This window comes from Scardinius erythrophthalmus, assembly GCF_964197995.2.
Source record: "Scardinius erythrophthalmus genome assembly, chromosome: 3".
Classification (NCBI taxonomy): Eukaryota; Metazoa; Chordata; class Actinopteri; order Cypriniformes; family Leuciscidae; genus Scardinius; species Scardinius erythrophthalmus.
In genome coordinates this window covers 55,282,277-55,305,334 of record NC_138223.1, presented here as the reverse complement: position 1 = coordinate 55,305,334, position 23,058 = coordinate 55,282,277, and the positions used below count along the sequence as shown (strand labels likewise).

The following is a 23,058-nucleotide window of genomic DNA, read 5'->3' as shown; positions in this document are numbered from 1 at the left end:
CAATAATAACAGAACAAGAACACTCTGGAAGATCACGGGGAACAGGAAACAAAAGACAACGAACCGACACAGACTGCAAACAAGAGGGGACTTATAAAGGGAACTAATCAAGAGGGAACAGGTGGGAGAACTCAAACAATAATCAGATAACAAGTGGGAGGGATCAGACAATAACATGAGCACATGGCCCAAAATAACAAAACACCCATGTGCAGCACAAGACAGGACAGGCATGTGACAGATAGGTGCATTATTCTACTTTTTGTTGTTGAAAATTGTATCACCTGATCCATTTTTGCTTCTGGCATTCTTTGCAACAAATTATGTGTTATGGTAAAAACTGTTACAAAACCACAAACTCACCTAAGAGTCAAAAAAAAACAAAAAAACATGAACAATCCTTTCAAAATGACACTTATCAGGCTAATTCTGACAGCATACTTTATTGATTTTCAAACAATTATTTTACAATGCAACTATAAAACTCTTTTCATTAAAGCTTACAACAGGGAAAATATATATTTTTGAGTGTATATTCATACGTTTTTAAGCATATTTTAAAATATAAGTGATAGCAATAGGTAAGCAAAAAAAAAAATGGAGAAGCTGGAATAGTTCTGATAAATTGTTTAGCATTTTTAGGAGCTGTGGGATATCATAATGCAGGATGGCTGAAACAATGTTATGAATAGCTTGTTGCACGTTGCCTGCTCAAGATTTATTGACACTCATAAAACACCCAACAAACAAGTCTGAATCTGTCACTAGACAACGCTTTTACTTTTGCTGGATCAAACACAGCACGAGTTCTCAGTATCCAGCAGGACGACCGCCATTCCTCTCGTCAGATTCAGCACAGAGTTTGCCCCCCTCTCGGACAACCGCCTGGACCGCTGTTGATTCAGTATCGCTTTTTATTGTATGATTCTTCTCCTCCAAGCCTTTAATTACAACCTGAATTCAGAAAGAGAAAATGTAATTTTTTTTTTACTTTTCTGACTTTCTTAATCTAAATGACACGTGTAAGAATCCTACCTTATCAAATTTATCTTCAATATTTGTCACATTTGGTCTGATCTGAACTCTGGGTTTTTTAACAGCTTCCTTCAGGTCATAGCCAAAGAACAGGTGGTTCAGGATCACCTGAGATGAGAGACAGGAGAGGGAGAAAGATTTTTAAAAAGACAAATAGGTTTAAATATCACACAAACCTGTTAATTAAAACCCATAACCCTATCCGTTGGCCTATCATTTCGGTCAGTTTATTCTTGTTTTGGTGACAGAGATCTGAAACTGCTTTCATCTCGTCTTGATGGTGTTCGGACTTCGGCCTAGTTTGGTTTCGATTCTGTGTCGAAATTCGGACACTCATGCTCTGAGTGTTTGCCTTCTGTTGTGAGCGCATGGTATAAGCATTCGTTCGTTCTCATGTGCTGTCTTGTGTGAGCATGCGGTTTCGAGTTAGCTTGGGCCGTACGCTCTTCTGTCCGTGTGTGTTGTTGTGTTCTGTGTGAACATGCAGCTTATGAGTTCTCATTAGCTGGGTGTTCTTTCTTGTTTTGTTTGAGCACATGGCTTGTGCTCGTGTTTTTGTCATGTATGTTTCCTCGTGCCTCTAATGTCTTAACCCTGCCCGTCTTTCAACCTGATTATTGGTTCAGTTTGCCTACCTGTCCTCCCTCATTACCCTCTTTGTTTGCTGCCCCATTTAGGCTACATTTACACGTAACCAGCTATTTTCATAAACGGATATTTCACCCTCTCCGTTTTCAAAAATAGCACCGTGCACACCTGTCAGTTTTCAGAAAAGTGTTTGTTTACACGAACCCGTGTATATATGCCGTCAAGAGCATGCCAAACCAGTAGGTGGCAGTGTAACGAGAAGCTCAAGCCCACGTCAGCCAATCAGAATCCCGAAAATAGCAACAACAGCAACGAATCACTTCCTCTTTCTCTTGACGCAGGTGCAAGTTCTGTGGCATACTGTGACGTCAGCTGCCTAAAACTCCGTTTCTCATGCCCGCATCACTCCGTTTGGGTATGCGTTGCGTATTTTTTTCCGCACCCATGTTAACAGGTTAGAGCTTTCACACTGCACGTGGATGTGGTCCGGTGATCCGTTCCAGGTGCGGTGCGTATACAGGAGTGCAGCGATCGTTTCCGCACCGAGTCTATTTCTGCTGTGCTGCAAACGCTGAATTAAAGTGACGGCGCATGGCTCGTGGTCAAAATGAACACAGATTGACATGAAAATATAATAATCTCACCATAAATGCATTTAAACGTACAGTATGGCATTTTTCGCCTCTAGGGGTCGCTAACCTCTTTACAATAACAAAGGCGTAGTTTGATGACGCAACATTTTCTAAGAATTATGGATCTTGTCGTCAACGTCAAGCTGACCGATCTAATAATGTTTTATGGATGACTGAATACATCGATGCTTTTATCATGACTGTGATATGAAGCAGTTCAGGATTGCTAAGAGACCGCTATCAGCTCCACACGCGACGCGAGTCCCGCGGATATAAAAGGTATATCTAGTTATAAAAACTAGATCAACATTAGAATAACATACAGATCATATGCTAACATTTTATCATTGTTGAACTATATAGCATTGATTAGTTTTATGTAAATGTGCTCACCTGTTTAATAAAGTACATGTAGGAGCGGTCGAAGTCTCAGACGTGGAGCTCTCGTTTATATACTGTCTATGGGAGCTCTTGGCATCTCGAAAACACCGCGCTGATATTGATTCTCGTTTTAGTTCTCCTTTTTTATCTAAAGTCTGCTTGCCATAGTCCATAATGTTTGAACAAAACAACAACAGCGTGCAAATAGACATTGCGAACTACACAGTTGTCCACGTCTGTCGCCTTGGTTACTATCAGAGGGCTCTGGTTCATAGCTCTGGTTGCCATGGCAGCACGAGCGGAAACCAGAGACAACGCGGATATGACGCCATTGACTGCGACAAAACGGAAATAAAGAAACGTGCCGTGTCTTAGAATTAAATTAAAATTTCTCCTGGTTTGAAAGTAGTTGGAAACAGTTGGGATAATCTAAGTACACAACTAAAAAATATATATAACATAGATATAGTGATTTTTGCTATTTTTAAAGCAAAAAAGTTACATATTGTGGCTTTAATTAAATAAAATTTTGCCAATCTCACCATAAATGTATTTAATTAAATATTACTGGTTTTCACAGTAATCTTTTTATTTTAAGACCGGGGTAAAGCAAGGAAAACTACAGTTCTGACGTCACATTTATATGGATGTCACAACGGCTCGTGAAAAGGCACAGCTACTTAATGCAGGCTGTGTGCATTTGTCTGTGGATTGACTGTTTTGAAACTTATATGGTAGTTTCATAGCCCCTAGACCTCTGTTATCATGAAAAAAGCCAGGAAATTTCAGTTTTGACAATATGGGACCTTTAAATATTTGACCACTTGCTTGAGCAACTTAATATTCAAATCTACATAGAAGTAATGCATTGAATAATATGGTGTTTAAATTAGAGGTCGACCGATAGTGGATTTTACCGATAACGATAGCTAGGTTGGGCCATACTTGCCGATAACCGATTAATCAACCGATAGTTTTTAAAATTGATACTGGATAAAAAGAAATTGCACCTTGATCATTCATGTTAGTTTGGTGGTTAACAAATGGTAAACAAACATGTTAGTTTGATGGTTAACTATGGTTAACAATTAAAAAACTGAATTTCAAAAATGTATTAGTACATGTTAATTAACAAACAAACAATGAACAATCCTTATACAGCAATTATTAACCTTAGTTAATGTTACATATGGAATTTTATTGTAAGTGTTATCATTTCATATAAATCCAAACAGTCATGCTTAAAGATGGCCAACTTTAAATATCTACAACGCCAGAGCATTGAAATTACATAAATATTACATGTAGCCTATAGTCTCACACTTTTGCTTCTATTTTATAAACACTTGATGATTATCTAATCAAAATAACAAAATACGTATTAAAGTGATGATGAAAAAATAACCGAAATCGAATGCTTTTCTGATTTATGTTTCTGTCGGCTGTATGAACATATCAGTTTGCTATCTTACGTCTCTAGCTTTAAATATGCAACTTCTCTGCATATTTAATGCATAAAAGTGACTAGCTGGATATAAACTAATGCAAATAGATGTTAACAATTGTGACATTAAACATTCGGGTCGGACTTACGTTTATTTTTGTCAGTCTTGAGGTACTACTAATGTTAGCGTCCTCTCAGCCTCGAAGGCAAACAAATAAACTGTTGTGCTGTTCTTTCTCTACTAATGCAGCATTTAGTCACCAAATTAATCGCTTTATAATGATATGAAAAACTACCTTTTAGCTGTCGATGGTTTAAACGCGCATCTGAGCGCTCTCCACGCAGCTTGTGCTCTCAGTGCAGCACGCAGCATCACGTGTCGAAATAAACAACACGAGGCATCAGTGATGGTTTTTATTACACCTCTAGAGGCCGCTCTTGTACTGCATGATGCCAGCAGAGCCTTCTCAGCTCTCTCTTACTGTGTAATGAATGACAGCGCGTGCTTCTCAGCGCTCCAACAACGGACGCAACCAGGAAAAACTATCGGTATGTATTTTTGCCGATAACGATAGTTCCGCCAATCAACTATCGGTGCCGATTAATCGGCAAAACCGATGAATCGGTCGACCTCTAGTTTAAATTGTCTTTAAACGTGAATACGTCTATTAAAGAGTGTATACGTGTACAAAGAGAATCGCAATGCTGACAAAACTCTTTTTTTAAATAAAAGTTGCTGATAACTTCTGGATTTGAAAGAAAAATAGTGAGTAAATGTGTTTGTGGTACAGCCGTGGGTTACGCACTGCAAACGCAGCATATGTGAAAGCACTGTAGCGTGTGCTGCTGCTAAACTGCGAGTATGTGTGAAACGGACGTCAGTTTACATGCAAACAAAGTTTTCCAAAATCTCCACTCTGGCCGGGGTTTTTAGAAAGAATCGTTTTCAGAGGCAAATTCTCTGTTTGCGTGTAAACGAAGGGCACAAATGAAGGGAAATGTCTCAGTTTTTTTCAAAATAACCATGTACGTGTAAACGGGGTGTTTGCAGTCCTGTGCCAGATCATCTACAAATGTTCCCGCTTGTGTGTTTCCCTGCCGTAAGTCAAGTCAAGTCCTGCTGCCGGTCCTGTTTTTCTGCTCGGGGTAGTTTTTGTTTGTTTTTTTAAATTAAATAAAAGCCCATAATCTGCATTATTGAGTCCTTGCCTCTTCCCTTCACCCCAACCTTGACATATTCAGAATCAACAAATGTTTTTCAAGTTCAGAATAATCATCCAGAATAATCAAATGTCAATTTTTTTTATGTTGCTTCCTGTAATGTGCTGTTATGTAAAGTTAAGGAATACTTTAATTGTTCAACTCTCTTAAAGGCACACTATGTAATGTTTCGCCACTAGAGGTCGTTTATTCAAAACATAGGCGTAGCTTGATAACGCCTTGATTTGGCTGAATCATGGGAGTTGTTGTCTTCACCTCTACAATCGGTGGAGAATACGATGGACTAGGGCAGAAATCATATTCATTGATGACAGGTAATGTATTAAAGATTTATTAACGTTATGAAAGCCGTTGTTAGCAGAACGAGGCTGCTGGAGCGATTGCTAATGAGAGACGAACGCGACACATGGCTCGGAAATCGGGGTAACGTGGGTATAATGTCACTGATAGGCGACGCACAGGCACGGTCCTGGTTGAAACTGCTTATTCATCTGGATTTAAACATTCTAAGAAACATTTGGGATAATGTAAGTACACAAATCAACAAAATATATAACATTGTTCTAATGGTTAAAAAAAAAAATCTTACATAGTGTGCCTTTTAAGTGTTTTTGTTTTGTTACCTGAGCAGTTGCAGTGGTGATATTTGTCCCACCTGAACCTCCAACCACCATTCTGACTTGTCTGCTTTGTTTGTCCAATATTATTGTGGGACACATAGATGAAGGTGGCCATTTACCTTGTCAAAACAAATAGTCATTTACATGTGAACATTTATCACTCTTTCCCTGCCAGTGTTTTTTTTTTTTTTTTTCAATTAAACGGCAGCATCTTTGATAATTTTCACAAATCGTTACAAAACTCCAGAATATTCTGATGTATGAATATCTGAACATGCAGTGTAAGAAAAGAAAGAACAAAGAGTCTGTTTTAAAAAAGTAATGCATTCATGCATTCTTTTTTTATCAACACTTGAATGTGGGCAAGTTTCATAAAAACAAAAAGCTGAGAAAATAGTGGTTTTGTCAAAGACTACGTCCGGATCTGATTTCAGAATGATGATCAAAACACAGATGGAGTAGATCGAGTCCATCACCACACCTAATGCTTCACAGTCGTCTCCTCTTTATAGGTTGACATTTAATTCAGGAACATTAGGCAGTTTTGATTTATATACTGTTTATTGTCTGATGATTACGTCATTTGTGTGTTAGCAATACTTCTATTGTTTTTTTCTGCTTCTTCTTTGCTTGTTTTGATCTGGAGATTCTGTACTCTTCCAAAAGATGCATAATAGCACCCATACAGCATAACAGTGAAAACTTGGATAGCCGAAAATTTTGGTATTTGATAGGGAAGCGTTTTGTCATAAATTACAGAAAATGCCATCAATGGCAGGGAAAGAGTTAATATTATAACTCATAAAACTCAAGCCATGCAACTTTTTTTATTTTATGTTTTACCTGGTTTAATTGATTTGTTTTTTTCAACTACATTTTTCACATCAGGATCAATGAAATCCCTCATTTGGTCATTAAATATAATGCCTGTTGAGCGTGACATCACTCCAGAGCCAAACCTGTGAGAACACAAAAAAGATCCAGATAAAGCAACTAAGCTTCATAAATATATACACTAAATGCACATTAAAGGGGTCCTATAATATTCTTTTCAAAAGATGTATATAATTATCTGATGTCCCCAGAGAGAGTATGTGAAGTTTTGCTCAAAATACCCCACAGATGTTTATATAGCATGTTAAAATTGTCACTTTTTGAGAGCGAGCAAAAATGTGCCGTGTTTGTTTGTGTCCCTTTAAATGCTAACATGCTTCTGCTCCCGTGAGGGCGGAGCTTCAAGAGCTCATGTGTTAGCATTACCTCACACAAACATGCACTGAAGATTTCAAAAACTTTTAGCCTTTTATGCTCAAACTAGAGTCGGACAATGATGCAGGGACTTAAGAAGAAGTGAACATGTAGAACGCAACAGGACGTTTCTGAATGGTTAGTTGAATTTAGGTAGCTGATGTGGAGGTAAGTATTGTTGTAGTCCTTAAAAAGCTGATTGTTGTAGTCCTTAAGAAGAGATTTCTGTAAAAGAGCATACCTCCCTTTGCTTTAAACTTTGAGCGTCACAACTTTGCAGATGTTGTGTATGCTCAATCAGCAACATAGCGAAGTTAAAAAAGAGAAATCATGATCAAGGACCCCTTTAACATCTTGTTTTGTAATATCTATTCTACATTAAAATCGAATCTGTATTTTTGAATGGAAGAGTGCAGTTTTAAAAAAAAGTGTTTTATTTCTTGCTTGATGAAAAATAATAACCGGAGCACTATGTGAACATAGACATAGAAGTGTAACTCACAAAACATTAAAATGTAGTTCATGCAGTAATCCCACCATATAAAGGTGCATGAGGTATTTGTTCCACCCTCTGCACTATGAAGACTCTGAAAATATCAAACATGTGGGAAGTTGCACGAGAGTCACTAGCCGCGTTACTATTACCCTTCAAATTGCACAAATTTAAATAACGAATTGAAAACACGGCCAATGGAAAGACGTATATTTTGCAAAAACTCCCATATCGCTAAAATGTTTTTCCACTCGCATGAGGTGTTTTTCAAGCAATTCGAAAAAGGAATATTTTGCAAAATTGCAATGCAAACAGCTTTTGAGGATTTACAGGTCACCTGGCGTGGTGTGTTTGGACATAAAACGAGACAGAGTTCTTTATTAAACTCATAAAAGACAAAAGAATTACGTGAATACTGGATGCTAAACCACAAAGAATACCACAATCAACACCTTGAAGCAAATATGATGGAGAAACACCCAGAAACACCTCATATGTGCCGCTCACAAGTATATGGGGCTTGTCCTTACCATTAATGCTTGGAGAACACGCCTACGTCTACCAGTCCTTCAGTTAAAAATAATGGTTAGTGCAGTGGCTGGGAAAAATGTAAACCTACCAACATCCCTTGCCATAATTATTGCAATGACTTTTTGTGAGAGGAAAAAAATATGTTTCAGTAGCATAATAACATCGTTTAATGGAAACACTGCCATTTCGCAATCGTTTTTTATCGACATTTAGAAAACATTGCAAAAGATTTACGCAAATCTGTAATTGAAATGCGGCTAATGACTCTCTGACAGCTTTCAACATGTTATTAGAACCAGTTGGTAGAGAGTTCAGTTATTCCAGTGCTCAATAACTGAATCTGGGTGTGTTAGATCAAGACCAGGATTAAGAAACACTGATCCCCTTTTCTCTTTTTTTTTCTCTTACTCGTTATTGATGCTGCTGGTGACTGCCACTGCACTCCCATCTTCTGCGATAATAGACAGGTGAGATGTGCCATGGTCATCAGGCACTGTATCAGTGGTCTCATCGCCATACCTAGTTTGTTTGATGTCATCATTAATCTTACTCCGTTTTTTGTCTGCAAATCTGTCTGAGGTTATTTTTTTGACCAACTGTTAAACAAAATTGACAAAATGCATAAATATAGGAACAAGGAAAAGGAAAAGCTTTGATAAAAGTTACTAAGTTACTAAGATAAGTTACTCCTGTTAGATCAGATGTTGCAAAGATATTTAATACAATTCAGAAATACTGTATTTGAGATCTGAGGTGGCTTTCCCCTTGGTGCACACCACTCACTGCTCACATCACGTTCAGTTCAAATTTGTGGAGGGGAACATTATCAGTAAATAATAATATAACATAATCAGTGAAGGACAGTTTAGATGAGACAAGAAACAACAGAGCAAAGACAGTGCAACAGGATCAGCAAAGGATCCTGAGTCGGGACCCGCGCTGGGGTCGTGCTATATGTCAAACCGCTGCCAACAAGGCTATTGATCCAAAATCTGTGGTACTTTTATATGTGTTTGGAGCTTGGTCCCAGAATTGTTATTTTTGGGTGAACTATTCCCTTTTAACACATCCCTTTAGCCCGCAAATATCCAGTATTGGCCCAAGGAATATATAGGTAGAGTTGAACTCACCTCAGGGATGTCTTCAGTAAGTCGCAGTTTACTCTTTTGGACATTAGCGAAGCGGAACGCCTCTATCATACGATGATACATCAAAGTCTTTTTCTCTACAGTGGACACACTGCTGTTTGAGATGTTGTAACCTGAAATTAAATGCTTAATTATTTGAGCTGAACCTTAAAACATTGAAATAATTAAAGACTCAGTTTAAACACAGACTCTGAGATATTACTAAAGCCATGTTGCACACTGTACAAGTCTTTTGGTCCTTCACAATTGTTGCTTTTTAGAAGTGTTTGATGTGATCTTAAAGTTTAAATGTCTTAAGTGTCTTTAGTAACTCAAGCGAAATATGATGGCATGAACTGGCTGTTTTAAGAACAAACTCAAGGTAATTTGAATAGATGTAATAGGGTTGGAACATGTTGTGTTGGACAATCATATAGTGAATGTATACAGCTTTGAATTGAACTCTCTCACATGCACATCAACTGTTTTGCTTTATTAGGTTAATGGCACAATAGATGCAAATCCTCTCGTGTGATGCCCCCTATCATTTTTTTGCTACCTAGGCAACTGCCTATGTCACCTATGCCATGGGCCGGTCCTGAATGAAGATGGCTCTAGTAATTAAAGAGCCTTAGCAGTCCCAACCTGTAATCCACACACACACACACACACACACACACACACACACACACACACACACACACACACACACACACACACACACACACACACACACTGACCTTTGAGTATGTTGAGTATCAGAGCGAGTATAGGTCCACCGAATGGAGCGGTAGGAGCATGAAATATGTATTTCCCCACAGTAAAGTTTAATGCATACTCATTCAGCACTGGCTTATAATGCAGTAGGTCCTCACGTGTTATAATGCCTCCTGTGTTATGAAAAACAGATTCAGACAGATTTGCATTAAATTAAGTCACTAGATCCATTAGATACGAGTAAAATTTAAGCATGAAATAACCTGCAGCCTTGATATCATCCACTATAGTCTGAGTTAATGACCCATTATAAAAGACATCTGGTCCTTCTTCTGCGATCGTCTTATAGGTGAGAGCTAGTTTGGGAAATCTTATTATGTCATTTTCCTTCAAGAGGTTATTATTTGAGTCGCAAAGCACTTCACTGGAAAGAAGAGAGAAGAACAGAAGATCATGCCATAAAATTTTAAAAGGCGGATGCTTTAGGGACCCTTGTGTAAATATAGACACAGTAGAGTCAGATCTGCCTTTCAGGATATTTGCCACTGAGAAAGTGTTTTTTTTTTTCTTGTTTTTTTTTTTTTTTCTAGTTTACAAAATTATATATTCTTACCACAATGCTGTATTATTCAGAATTGTGTGACTAGTCTCCTTGATGGCATCAGCCAAGGCCTTGCCAATCTGAAAACCCTCCTTTGCCAGCTTTATACTGGGCTCAAACAGCTCTTTCCATGGTAGTTTCCCGTGTCTTTTGTGTGCCATCTGATAACCACGCAGTTCTCCTGGCACAGCGATATACAACCCTGGCATGAGAGTCATATAAAACAGAGGAATGGTCAACTCATTCAATGGCCAAACGGGCAAGAAATCATCAGAGACATCACTTAGCTGTTTTAGATCTGGTTTCACAGACAAGGCTTAGATCGGGGGTCGGCAACCCGCGGCTCTAGAGCGCCGCCCTAGTGGCTCCCTGGAGCTTTACCAAAAATAAGAAAATGGAAAAAATATTTTTTGTTTTAACCCTTTCGCACGTACGATCACACGGATGTGATTAGAACAGTCAGTGCATGACAACTGCTAAATTCAAATGTGCTTTCGCGCGTTGGCTGGCGCTGAGCTAGAGACAGCTGCGCCCTCAGAGCTGTCATATCACAACTTTTCAGTGTTTTCAACCACATAATGTTTATTTTAGGTTTCAGACATTTAAGTACTAAAAAATATATATATATAGTTTGTAAAATACACACTGATGTCAAAGATAGAGGCAATAATAATCCTTTCCATTATAATTAGACACGTTTCATTCATATCAGATACACATTGTGTAAGTAACTTTAAAGTTTACTCTATTCTTCTCCCAGTTCACCAGCCACTTACTTTTATGTATTTCGGGAGAAGCGGATGAATTCACGTGTTGTAAATCCAACAGATCCGATTCTCTGAACTGCGTCTACGGCACAAACTAAAATGGCGGCGCCCATCGCGCATACAGCTCAACTAACGCGATCGTTATAAAGGTGTTTAAACAACAAAACACCTCCACTTGCATATATTTGACAATCGGAATTTCAGATAGTTAATGCCATATCTAACAAAATTGTGAATATTTTGAATAAAAAAGGAAAAATGACATAAAAGCAGATCATCATTCATTCAGCTCTGTTGTTGCTGCGGTGTGTCACGTGACAAGCAATGACGCGTCACCATGGAAACCATAAAGTGACACATTCTAAATAACGGTCATTTTTGTGCGTGTCAAAAGAGAAGAGGATGATGATGCTGCATTTTAATTTACCCTTGCACTGACTTGGCATTTGCAGAAAACTAAAGAGAAGAGGACAATGCACAGAAATCGAACTTAAACTGTATTATTTTTGTCACGGACTCACGGGCATGACTGGGCTGCTTTTATGTTTTTAGTGTGTTTTATACTGTTTTAATGTTTTAAAGACTTTTCCAGTTCGTTTAAAAAGGCTGCTGTTTTATTGCACTCTATCTGTTGCCCAGATAAAGGGGGAAAGAGAAGAGGATTGTATTGTATTGTATTATTGAGGATTGAAGAGGACTGCATTGTATTTCCATGTGGAGGTCTGAAATTACAGGAGGCCTAACGTTATGCACGTTGCACATTTTGTTGTTTTTTTCGAATCCTAAAGTAAAAATGACATCAAAAATCTGATTTATTTATTGTATTTCTTTAATTTCATCAATGCAACGAAATATAAAACATTAAAATGATAATGGATGTTAAACTTAAAGCACCATCGTACAGCATAGTAGTCACGTGGTGCGTCATTCTCTCCAGGAAAATAAACATCATGAATGCGCACCCAGCGGGCACCTTGACGTCAATTTAACATCAATATGACATCAACATTGATGTCAAAATGACGTCACGAAATAGGTCAAAAATGAAAGTCATATTGACGTCAGAGTGTCGATGTCAATTTGATGTCAAGATTTTGACCTCTGCTGATGTCATTTTGCCAAACATAAAGGTGAAATGCATGGCCGTACACTTATTACCAGCTTCACTTAAAACTAACCAGATTTACTTTATTTAATTTCCGGTTTAATGAAATCATATTTTGTATTTTAAAGTCACCATGATGGTGGTTAGCGTTTGCTTTAGTTGTGTTCTTGACCCTTGACTCTCTAATATAAACTTTTCTCTGGCTGCTCCAACTGTGTGTTTATAAAGCACGTGTTGTAGCTTAAACAGCCATGAGAAAATGAGATCAGATGATGATGATGATGATGATGATGATGATGATGATATCATGTAAATGCCTGAATCTCTGATTTTATTCAGTGTTTAATGTTTTGATTATATAAGAGTTAATATTTTATTTAATATTGTTTTATTCATTATAGAAGTCATTTAATTCTTCAGCATGTCTACAGTTTTATCAAACTATATACTTTTTTTTACTATTTAGTGCACAAAACCCTTTAGTCTATGGCAGTACTTAGACACACACAGACATCAAGAAACAGCGTATGAATCTCAACAATGGTGACAATCAAACAAAATATCCAGATAATCAGATCAAATCCAGCTGCATAATTTATTAAAGCCGCAATGCATGCTGGGAGATAAGGGTGAGTTTTTATTGGTGGTACCCAGCATGCACTGCAGCATGAAGCATTTCATTGATTGTCACCATTGTTGAGAGTCATACACTGATTCTTGATGGCTAAGTAATAATGTAGAAAAAAAGTTTAATGGGCTAAATGTCTTTAAAATCATTAACATTATTTGATAAACAACACTGCTCTCATACTGTCAAATTAAATGGCTTCTATTATAAACCTTTAAAAACACATGTCCTATATAACCAAAGCATTAGACTCTGAATTAGATCAAGGATTCAGGCCACAACATGATGAAATCATCATCATTGTCAATGAACAGCCAAGGTCACCTGATCTCATGATTTTTATAGCTACAACCATTGTGCATTAAAAACACACAATTATAGCAATCAGAGAAAATTTTATATTACCAAGTCATGAGTCAAGAACACAACTAAAGCAAACGCTAACCACCATCATGGTGACTTTAAAATAAAAACATATTTATGATTATGATTTCATTACCCCCAAAAGTTAAATACAGTAAATCTGGTTAGTTTAAGTGAAGCTGGTAATAAGTGTACGGTCATGCATTTCACATTTATGTTTGGCAAAATGACATCAGTCGAGGTCAAAATCTTGACATCAAATTGACATCGATACTTTGACGTCAATATGACTTTCATTTTTGACCTATTTTTTGACGTCATTTTGACATCAAGGTGCCCGCTGGGCATTATGTATTTGTTGTAGCCTACTTATCATTTTGATACTAGGGGGCTGATAAAGCTAATATGGACACTTACAGCATGTGTTTTCTTCATTATAAGGCTTTTAATTTTTTTTGGTGGCTCCAGACAGATTTTTTTTTTTTTTTTTTTTTTGGTCCAGTATGGCTCTTACAACATTTTGGGTTGCCGACCCCTTAGATTAAGCCAGGGCTAGGCCTTAGCTTAATTAGGATATTTAAGTAGCTATTATATTAAATATTTTCCTTAGAAAAAAAAAAAACATTACTGGTGTACATCTTGAGACAAAACAATTGCACTGACATATTTTAAAATATCTCAGTGCAAGTTACTTTCAGTTAAATCAGATCAAAATATTTAACTGGGACTAGCTATAGCCTTGACTGTGAAACTGGGGGTTCATGTTTTAATGTGTGGACTAATGTGCTAAAACTGAATCTGTGCTGTAAAGCCATCATGGAGGATGGTTTTGGAGATATGTAGATTTATGGTGGTTTACCTGATATTGCATTATCGGGGTCACTGCCAAACATGTTCTCTAAAGCCTTCATTGGAGCGATTTCTTTAGCATTAATTGTCTCCACCTTTCCTGAAGGTGAAAACATGAAACTTTGAAGATTCTAGCTTGAGATCTGTAATAGCAAGCTTTGGTGCAGCTTTAAGAAAGCAATCATATTTCTGTGAGGTACTTCATTTTTGCCCTTTCTTATTCTCTTTCATATTGCTAAACAGTACGAAAAGGAACAAAGTAGGGATGTGACTAGATCTCGTACCGCAAGATTTAACAAATGGTTAACAACCCAGACAGCAACATTTTGTCGGCCCAAATCCGGCCCACATGGATTCCACACGGTCCAGATGTGGGCCAGATGTGGGCCGGATCTGGGCCGACACAATGTCGCTGTCAAAATTAAACCTGAATCTGCATTGTTTTGCATTTTGTGACTTTCAGTCTAATAAGTAAAAAAAATATCAGTCATATATTTTATCATTGAAGATTTCTTAAAAATAGTGATATCGTCTCTTTCTTGTGAACCCAATATCGTGTATTGTCTTGTCTCGTGAGCTAAGTGTATCTTCACACCCCTAAAACAAAGTCCAACCCTAAACTCAAAAAATAAAAAATTGTGTTGAATCCCCCAACACAGCACTAAATCCTAACCACAACATAAACCTTATATCCAGGCCCAAAATCTAATTGATTAAAATAAATGTTGTTCCAGAAATTGAAAAGATGTTGATCTAGAAACCCATTGGATGAAAACACATTCACACCTGGTCAAGGTATGGTTTGCTAATACAAAATTTCCACATTTGTGCCCAGGTAAATGTGGCAGGAATTGTTTCTCATGGCACTTGACCTCAGGGGAAACCACTATAAGTTGCTTTAAAGGGATAGTTCACCAAGATAGGAAGATATTTGGAAGAATGTTTGTAATCAACAGATCTCGGTCACCATTGACTTCCATAGTAGGAAAAAAATATACTATGGTAGTCAATGGTGACCGAGATCTGTTTGGTTACAAACATTCTTCCAAATATCTTCCTTTGTGTTCAGCAGAACAAAGAAACGCATACAGGTTTGGAACAACTTGAGGGTGAGTAAACAATGATAGAATTTTCATTTTTGGGTGAACTATCCCTTTAAGTTAAAAAAAGAAAAGAAAAAATGCACTAGCCCAAGATGTGCTTTATAAAGATGAGCACTCATAGGAGTTTCTTTGTTTGTTTCTTGAACTGTCTCCATTGTGAGAGTTGTGGCAGACTGGTTTAATGGTTTAAGTATCTCAAATCCCATGTACCTGTTGATGCATTGTATATGGTGAAGACCACTCCTCCTCCGATGCCCATATTGTGGGGATTAACCACACTCACACACAGCAGAGTAGCAATAGCAGCATCAACTACTGAACCATTGGTCAACATCTTCCTGCAAACACAAAGAGCTCTGTGTAAAGTTAAGTGAACTCCATTTTATTAATGCAGACTAGGGTTGCAAAATATCCCCCAGAAACATAAATGTGTTGTAATCGTACCTCCCGATCTCAGAGCAAACCTCAGCATCCGCTGCCACTGCTGCTTTAGCATAGCAATTAACAGAGCTTTTCAGATATTCTCTGCTTTTCAGACAGTTAAATTTCCAACATACTATCCCACCGATGATACACAGGGCGACGACGATGCACAGGCCAATTAAGCATTTCTTCTTGATGTGGTCCGGGCATGGGCACAGACTGAAAGTACACAACCAGAGTTTGATATATTTGATATTTATTCACCGCACAAACAGAATTCAAATGTTATGTGGTTTCATTTTTATTTATTTTGTGGTAGAGAAGCTCTTATCTCTTACTTATCTTATCAACATGGCATACCTGACCAAATCATGTCATGTCAGTTATTCTGTCACTTAATCCTTTTCTCATGCAATATGGAATACATTACATCTTGAACCTCTACAGGTCTGAGGACTATAGATTTTCTTTTACATTTGAACATTTTACTATTTTACTTCATATGCCTGTGAATGTTAGAGAGAGAGAGAGAGAGAGAGACAGTGTATGTGTGAGGGTGTGTGTGTGTGTGTGTGTGTGTGTGTGCGTAAGAGTGTTTGTGTGTGTGCATGTGTGTGTGAGTGGGTTTGTTCGTGTGTGTGTGTTAGAGTGTTTGTGTGTGTGTGTGCATTCTCCATCACCTTTTTAACTTGCCTTCTTGACCTTTTTGACCTTCTATATCTTCTTGACCTTCTTGACCTTTTTTACCTTTTAGACATTCTTGCTCTTCTTGATCTTCTTGACCTTCTTGATCCATTATTGAATATGCCGCTGTCCAGCAGTTTAAAGAAACTATAAAAAAAAATATGTATATATATATTATATAGTATATATATTTAGTCATACTAACAATGTTTTCTACTACATGAATAATTCGTATTTAAAAAAATCATATCTCCAACACAGAGATACAATGTATTTTAACTCTGTATAAAATAAACAAATATTGTTGACTATAACACATTATAAGCATAAATTAACTCCAAAAATGAGGTCAAAGCAAACAGGTTTCCAGAAACAGCAATATCTTTTGCGCATAAGACTGCCTTAAGGAGTTTACTTTGAATAGTTTCATCATTAGAAGGTCTAATTATTTGATTTCGAAGTCTGTACATATCTAAGTTGATTAAGACAGAAACAAACAATAGATATTTTGAATGTACTGTAAATGTGTTTAACAATATTAATAGCCTATTAAATTATAAAGCAAACTGATTATCAATTAATTAATTAATGAAGTAATATTTTACAGTAAAAGTTTGTTAGAGCTGAACATATCTACACTGTAAAATGCAGCAGTGATTGTGACGAGCAGGACGAGGTCGAGGGCTGTGGGAGAACGGTGCGAGGCCGGTGGTGTGATTACTGATGAGCGACACCTGTGAGACGCACCGGTCTTGTATCTCTCACGGAGGAACAGAAGCATAAAAGGAGGAGCGACAATTGCGAAGGACGAGAGAGGACAGGCCTGGACTGTTTTATTTGATGTTTTGTTTATATGTTGATTTGTGTTCGCTTTGGTTGGGCACTTGAAACTTCATTTATATTATTGTAATTCTCTAACTGTTGATGCAGCAATGCAATGCATGCATATATATATATATATATATATATATATATATATATATATATATATATATATATATATATATATATATATAAAATTCATGTCATAAACACCTTGTGAAACTTTTAATTGGGTTGATATAATTGTGACCCCTTCAGCCAGGTCCTACTCACCCTGCGATGTGTGGGCCTCGAACCTGGGTTTCCGGCGTGGGAGTCAGGCGCTCTAATAAGGAGGCTAAAGACTACAGCCTCCAGTGTGTGTCACTAGAGCGCCTCTTGAGATCAGAGGAGTGAGGTTTACTCGCACAGCGACTACTAGCTAGCCTCCGTTACATAATATCTCTATATTTGTGACAATATCTTATAATTGATCATGCTTGAGTCACACCACAGAGCCTTTAATGTTCACATTTCATGTTGCGCTAGAGTTCAAATGAGTCAAGCGAGTATTTACACTAAATAGCAGCGTTTAATATGTGTGGGCATGGTGAGGCTTTGGCGATCGGCCCACTGGGAAAAGTTCAGGTACTCCCAGTCTCTCCAAGTGTGGGTATCTGCAGGTTGGAGTAATGGGCGTGCCGAAAGGTAGGAGTGTGGATAAAAGTCTTTATCATTGGTTGCAAAAGCTGTCTGTCTGGGTGTGGAGTACGGTTAGGGGCTAGTGTGTCAGTCTGTCTCAGTCAGTCTACTTTACAGCCAGTCACAGGATCCCTCCTTGCTCGGGCTCTACGTTACGTGTAGAGCGTGGGGCACAACCTAACGAGGGGATAGTTGTAACACGCTTGTTTTAAATACTTCCGCACATGCTTGGATGACGAAACTTTGTGTATTTACTAGTTGCCATATCAACACTATAGAAAAAAAAAAAATTCCGCCAAATGTTTATTTTTTTTGGAAGATATCCATAGGCATTTATTAAACCATAGCAAAAGTAAATTTCTTATTTAAGTTAATTTTTCATCTCTATTTTTTGTGTTTATTTAAAATAAGACAAATCTGATATTATTTTAATCTCCAAGATGTTATTTAACAGTTGAGATAGTTATTTAATGCTTCGCTAACTAGCAGAAGACACTAGCCGGGTTTAAATCCCAGATGTGCAGGCGGGGGCATGTTGTAACACTTCGTTACAATGTGCCCCTATTAGAAATATGCTATTATATTCTATACTTGTATTAATTTTATTGAGAAAACGTGAGAAAAAGGTGAATAAAGACTGAGAGTCAATGTTCAGAAATTACTAATTATTTATTTGTTTTGAACTATGTTGTAAAGCTGTGTTTTCATGTGTTCGTAGTCAAAACTCAAAAATGAGTTTATATTTAATTATAAAAAATTGCCATTATTTTATATGAAAAAGTTTTTTAATTGTATTTTATTTAGAAAATATTTTAGTTTGTTTTGTATATATTTTTTTTATTAGATCAGATAACATTTTAAGCTGTCATATGTCATGTTACAATGTGCCCCACACATGTTACAATGTACTCCACCTATGGGGCATGTTGTCACATTTCACTTCCATTCTTTCGGGGTATATCAAGAAAAAAGTATATACTGTATTAATAAAACAAAAGCACATAATTGTACTAGACATGTGGGAAATTAATGTGGGAAAAAATAAATACTCTGAACCATAAGTAGATTTACACAAACTGAGAAAGTCAAAAAGCGTTACTTTGTGCCCCGCTCTCCCCTACAGTGAGAATGCCATGATCTTACAGTTTTCTTAAGAGGCAGTTAAAAGCACAATTTGCTCCCAAAAAGAAACTCTCAAAATGTAATCATTGTCATGTCATTATAAACATGTGTTTTTCACTCATAACACACTGAAATGAAAAAACAAAACAAAAAACATGTTTTATAAAGATTTTTACCGCGCTAGCCATGCAACGTTTGTCTTCTGGTCGTGTGCCTCTCCGCAATCGCGGCGACAGTATTGTGGTGGAGACTTTGTCTAATGCCACTGGGAATGTTAGACGAGGTCGAAGTATTCATAGGACAGTTAGGGGGCAACGTGGAGGCAGGGTGGGGAGTCGCAATGACAATGACAGTAGTCTGAGCTGTGCACACTCTGATCTGACCGCCTCCGCGCTGCTCGTAGCAGGAGCAGAGGTGGTGTGACACGGGCAGAGGGGCTAATGAGGGGCAGAGGGGCTAATGATTTACACTGTTGATTTACTATCTATTTCCCTGACCATTTAGTAGTGTACAATATGTGTTCTTTTTTGTGTGTTCATGTCCTTGTGCGTCTTTGTCAGCTAAAAAAAACAACCAAAAAAACATCAACAAAAACCACAAAAAGAAAAAGAAAATACTAACATTGTCTAAACAGGTCTTGTCTACTTGTGTTTGTGTGTCATATGAGTAAAATATATGTTCCCGATACATGGAATCAGAGTGCCTACAGTATGTAGTAAATGGAAAATCTCTACAGCAAAAGGCCAACCGCTACATGCATTCAGTTTGTTTCTACCATTTATTAGTAATGATTTACACAGTTTGTTTACTACTTACTATTTACCTGAGCATTCAGTATTATGCAATATAGCATACAGAAGGTGAGGGACATTTTGGGGGGAAAGAAGTGCTGCATTTGATCATTTAAACGTGACTTTTAATGAAACTTCTATAATCCAGGATGGCCGCCACCATATGACGTCATAATATGCAAATTAGATGGGAAAATGTAATCTCTACATAAACTTTGGGTCATCCTTAATATTTCTCTAATTTACAGAAAGTATCTATCTTTTATCACTTTTAAGATATAGCCTTTTGAAATTAAGACGTCAAAATCAAACGTTTTAGGAAAAAACCTCTGGCGCTTAAAGGGTTAATCCTTGACAGGAACAGGCCTATGTGTACACTACAATAAAGAAAGGCTCACATAAAAAGCCAGGACTTGCATATTGCAACAGCTGTACTGTTCCACAAATTAAAGTGTCATGAAACTTAAGTTTGCGCTCGTCAATTTACTGGTGTTTGTGCCATTATTCACCACCCAAAAAAAGCATGTCTTAAACCAGACCCTACCTGGTGGATTGGGTTTGTCATTATAGAAATGATCCGGCTGCATGTTTCTTCAGTAGATCACGTGCTGAACTTTCCACTCCCATCTGCGCTTTTTTGGAATTATGCTCTTATGCTAATTTGCCCTGTTTACTAAATCTGGCCCTAAATCCCTAAATTTACTCTCCTGATGCAGTCCCTTGCAGAGCATGCTGGGAACTACAGATCCACTACACAGGGCTGCATTTCTCCAAAGCATCGTGAGATAAGTTGATCGTAGAGAACATTGGTGTATACTGACATGAGTCACAACTATACGGCCCTCTATAGGTCTGGTGCAGTCGCAGTGCGCATGTGTCTAATGTGTCCATTCTGATCTTTATTGGAAATTGTATGTTGGGTCAATGTAACTCAATTAGGCTAAAACAGCATGTTTTATGTCATATAAACCTGATTGAATTAGGTTACAACAACAAAATTAGAATGTAAAGGTAGAAATACTTTCTTAAAGCAACAACTGCTCATGCTTTTTACAGTGCAGCTCTGACAACATCATGGGGAAATGAAGCAACACTTTTGTGTTACTGTGCTGAGGAAACACACTAACGGCACGTGTCCGTGTACCAAGGCGCAGTGGAAAAAATGTCAAGGTAGCAAAAAATATATATATATTAAACATTATAATTCACTAAGAATCATATTTTTAGCGGACATAATTTCATAAAGACACTAGTGTGATAATACACAGAGTGATACAAAAATGGCTTTAAAGCAAAACATTTTTCTCATTATGATCGTATCATTAAAAGGTGATTTTATCATCATAATATTTTGATCAGGGAGACAACACATTTATGCATTTATCCAAAGCAACTTACATTGAATTTCAAGGTACACATTTATATTCTTATCAACTCTTGCTTTCACTGGAAATCAAACCCATGACCTTGGCGTTGCAAGTGCCAACGCTCTACTGTTTGAGCTACAGGAAAACTTGTTGACGTAACAGCAATTGTCAGTTTCTGACAATCCAGCAGGATGACTCTGAGCCTGTGGATCCTCTGAAACAATGATCATTATAATGACCCCCTGTCATTATAAAACCATCCCTTCAGGCTTCAGCCCTGACTTTTGGAACATGGGAAAAACAAAACTAAACGTTATAGCACTTTTTATTTTATAATTTTGTACTGTACAAGTGAGACATTGGCAAAAGTACATACAGTAATTCAGTGTGCCTAGGCATTTACTATAACCTTGTAAATATCGTTCACTGGAATGAGTGATTGGACGTTTATATTTTTGGACTTTGAGTGGAATATGCATATGGTGCCTTTAGTAGCAGCCTAGGCGAATATCCCACATAGCAACATCGTGTAATCCCAGATCCAGCCCACATCTGGCACATGTGGAAAGATGATCTGGCCCACATGCAGCATGGAAGTTAATCTATGCGATACAGTGAATATCATAAGCAAACCTAAAACTAGCATTACTGAGCTTCCGGAGCGGTTGCTTTCCACTGCAAATGCAAATGCCTTCTCTGTTAGTTAGACAGTCGAAAGATAAGAAACTCAAAACCAAATAGCAGCTCACTTTGACTAGATGGTTACATGAAGAATAAGTTCTGAACTTACCGCAAAATATGCAGCAGTTTACATAAAACGGTGTGTAAAACAAAATCCCAGTGTTAACAGATTCAGTGCTTCCGAATGGCGTAGTAGTTTCTCTCTTTTACTTTCATTTTTAACTCCAACCACATGAAAATCGTGCCTCCCTCTAGTGGCGCAGATCATCATCAAATTCTCAGGTAATTATCAGAGCAGTTGTGCTTTAACCCACATAGCAACATTTTGATGTCCCAGATCTGGCCCACATCTGGCACATGTGGAAAGAATGACGGCCCTTGGGTGGGCCGCTCCTGTTTGCCAGATCTGGGCCACAAGCAGGCCATAGCAATGCCACATGTCAGCCAAGAGCAAAGAAATAAACCAGAACTGGACCTTATCTGAGCCACAAAACCTGTGTATATTAAATATGGAGTCATCTCAGCCTTAATAAGCCTGTTAACAAGCAGAATCACTGAAGGAAAGAAGAGAACAGAAAAAGAGACGAGCAGAAACACAAGAACTACAACTGACTTCAGCCACAGCCTTAGACAAAATCAACTGAAGAGAAAAGAAGACATTAAATCTGTGAAGATCTCAGCAGAGGAGGATTAAACAACTCCACAAACAGCATTACCAGCTTCACTTATTACTAACCAGACTGACTTTATTTCTGTCAGACGTCTACAGAAGTTTTATTGAGAATTACCAGAGGTTTAACTCTAATGTGTTTCATTTAAAGTCACCATTACAGTGAATAGTGTTTCCATTAGTTGGGCTTAAGTACTTAAGTACAAAAAATGTTGAATACTTTAGTACTTCTACTTAAGTGTTGTGCTTAAAGAACACTTCAACTTCTACTCAAGTCACTTTTTTGATAGAGCACTTGTACTTTTACTCAAGTCTGGGTCTCTAGTACTTTATACATCTCTGGGTAATAATAGGACAACATATT

At 37.5% G+C, this 23,058-nt stretch overlaps 1 protein-coding gene across 2 annotated transcripts; it reads right to left on the bottom strand.

Moving 5' to 3' along the window:
* Positions 1 to 399: 399 nt before the first annotated feature.
* LOC308687498 (glutathione hydrolase 1 proenzyme-like) lies at positions 400 to 22,258 on the bottom strand. 2 transcript variants are annotated; one of them, XM_081360072.1, is made up of 14 exons: positions 22,134 to 22,258; positions 16,557 to 16,707; positions 15,898 to 16,095; positions 15,664 to 15,791; positions 14,361 to 14,450; positions 10,651 to 10,840; positions 10,301 to 10,461; positions 10,061 to 10,210; positions 9,324 to 9,454; positions 8,602 to 8,789; positions 6,765 to 6,880; positions 5,925 to 6,040; positions 1,036 to 1,143; positions 400 to 954 (listed from the first exon to the last, which is right to left on the bottom strand). In XM_081360072.1, exons 2-14 carry the CDS (start codon positions 16,670 to 16,672, stop codon positions 811 to 813), a joined length of 1,836 nt encoding a protein of 611 aa, XP_081216198.1. In that variant the 5' UTR covers positions 16,673 to 16,707; positions 22,134 to 22,258; the 3' UTR covers positions 400 to 810. The 2 variants fall into 2 exon arrangements, with proteins under 2 accessions (XP_081216198.1, XP_081216199.1); XM_081360073.1 differs by having other exon boundaries at positions 10,651 to 10,819; positions 22,134 to 22,250.
* Positions 22,259 to 23,058: the final 800 nt, after the last annotated feature.